The 1,964-nt window shown below is 52.2% G+C and overlaps 1 protein-coding gene across 1 annotated transcript; it reads right to left on the reverse strand.

Moving 5' to 3' along the window:
- Positions 1-193: 193 nt before the first annotated feature.
- Positions 194-839, reverse strand: ANOM_011822 (U6 snRNA-associated Sm-like protein LSm8). The gene is made up of 2 exons (XM_015557078.1): positions 669-839; positions 194-599 (listed from the first exon to the last, which is right to left on the reverse strand). The coding sequence occupies exons 1-2, from the start codon at positions 691-693 to the stop codon at positions 328-330; spliced, it is 297 nt and encodes a 98-aa protein (XP_015400776.1). The 5' UTR covers positions 694-839; the 3' UTR covers positions 194-327.
- Between the last annotated feature and the right edge of the window lie 1,125 nt (positions 840-1,964).

The following is a 1,964-nucleotide window of genomic DNA, read 5'->3' on the forward strand; positions in this document are numbered from 1 at the left end:
CTGCTGCCCATTCTGAGCCCCACCATGGTCGCAGAAAACGCCACGATATCAATCCAAATCTGTATCACCGCCACGGAGAATGCCCATAGCGGAGCCCCTCCGCGTGACACGGTGCGCAAGAAGCGCTCGGTACGTGAGGCTTTGATGGACTGTTGCACCCTCAGCCATGAAGAAATAAGAAAAAAGAAATAAGATCTATCACAAAAGGTCTAGTCCAACCTAACCACCATGCCACGTTTCGATCATCCAACGTCACTCTCATGCAAAAGGGAGGTGGTTCGTCCTGGAGCAAGAAAGTTCGCATCGGAGCCGGTACAAAATCAGGGCTCATGCGTTCTTGGTCCCCTTGACCACCTCGCCTTTAACCTTGGCCCAGTCGATCTCGCCATCGATCTTCTCGTCCACTTCGCCGCATGCTACCACGTTATCGCCTCGGATCAGGTACAGACCGTGCTCGATCTGAGAGCTCGGCTCGGGATCATCGGGGGTGCGAATGATTCGTTCGATGGTATCCAGGAGAACCAGGTTAGTCAACTGATCCGTGGAAAGGAGCGTCCCCAGAAGAGTCCGCCCGTCAACAGTCAGAACCAGGACTTTTTCTTTTATGGAACGCGGCGTTAGCACGGTCTGGCATAATGTTGGGATCCACCGGTCATTGGATAACTTACTATTAATATATGAGTGGAGAGACATGATGATGCGCTATAGGATTCCCTGAGGTAAAACGGGTGGGAACGACGTGCGTACTCGTGCGCGAATACGTCCGAACCGGACTGGAGCTCTGGAAAGGCGATGAGAGCTTGCTGAAGCTATCGTTCACGACCCGAGACCGCCGGGAAAGGTAAGCCGATGGAATGTAGTCGGGAGTCAAAGGAAGTCTTTGGCTCCAATTAGTTTCGGAGGGGGTTAAAGTCTATCGAATTGTAGCACGCTATCGCCGACGTTGCTGTGCAGAACCAGTGGTGGACGCGTGTAGGGAATTCGGGCTGTTGCTCTCCGGCCTCGTTAAATGTTGCGGTTAGAAGCCCATTTAAAGTAGATCAAGATAACATGCTATCCGAGACGATTGGGCAATTTATGGTGAACCAGCACAGCAGTGGTCGCAACAATGAGTTTGTTCTTTCTCCTCCGTCCAGACACTTCGATACGATTAGCCTATCACGTGACAACCCATGACCCTCTATCTTTACGGAAAACATTCAATAGCTCGAATGACGTCGCGATGTGTTGCCCCTCATATTTACTTTTGTACTTGGAAAGCATTGGAAACAAAGACAAAAATAATAAAACGTCCATTCATTGAAATGTACGTATCTAATTGTACATGAAATAAAAGCCTAAGTCAAAAGAAGAAGCTTTCGTTGCATTGCCTATTGACTACCCCGATGACAAAGTGCAACTTGAAGTCACAAAGCAGTTGGATAAGCCTCAAGTCTGTTTGTTATCTAAAACAATACCCTAGCCACTCAATGCGCTCAAATCCAATGGCACGCTGCTGCCTCGTCCAGCACGGTATCGTCTGGGGCCTCCTACAAAAGGCCGAGGCTTGGGGAATAAACCTTCGCTCTGGAACTTGAACCGAACATCTTCTACCCGGATCACCCCGTGCGCTGCTGAACCTAGAGGGCTTGACCCTGATGACGGCCCGCCGTTGCTCAGGGTGTAAGCGCTTGGATCTAATGTGGATCGATCCGGGATGTGACTAGCTGGAGGCTCGTGGGATAACGGGCGTGATGGTGGCTGGCTCGGAGGAGCACTTGGAGGAGCACTCGGAGGAGGTGGAGGGGGCGCTGAAGGCGCGGATGAAGCGGGTGGGGGCGGAGGCGGGGCTGACGGTGTCTGCTGACTGTGCCCAAAAGCGTTCCTCGCTGCTTGGACAGCTATTGATGCAGCAGCGGTTCCGTTAGGTGGTTGCGGTGCTGAGGCTGCAGGAGGCGGTGGTGGTGGTGGAGGGGTAGATCGTG

Source organism: Aspergillus nomiae, assembly GCF_001204775.2.
Source record: "Aspergillus nomiae NRRL 13137 chromosome Unknown contig00897, whole genome shotgun sequence".
In the NCBI taxonomy this organism is placed as follows: Eukaryota; Fungi; Ascomycota; class Eurotiomycetes; order Eurotiales; family Aspergillaceae; genus Aspergillus; species Aspergillus nomiae.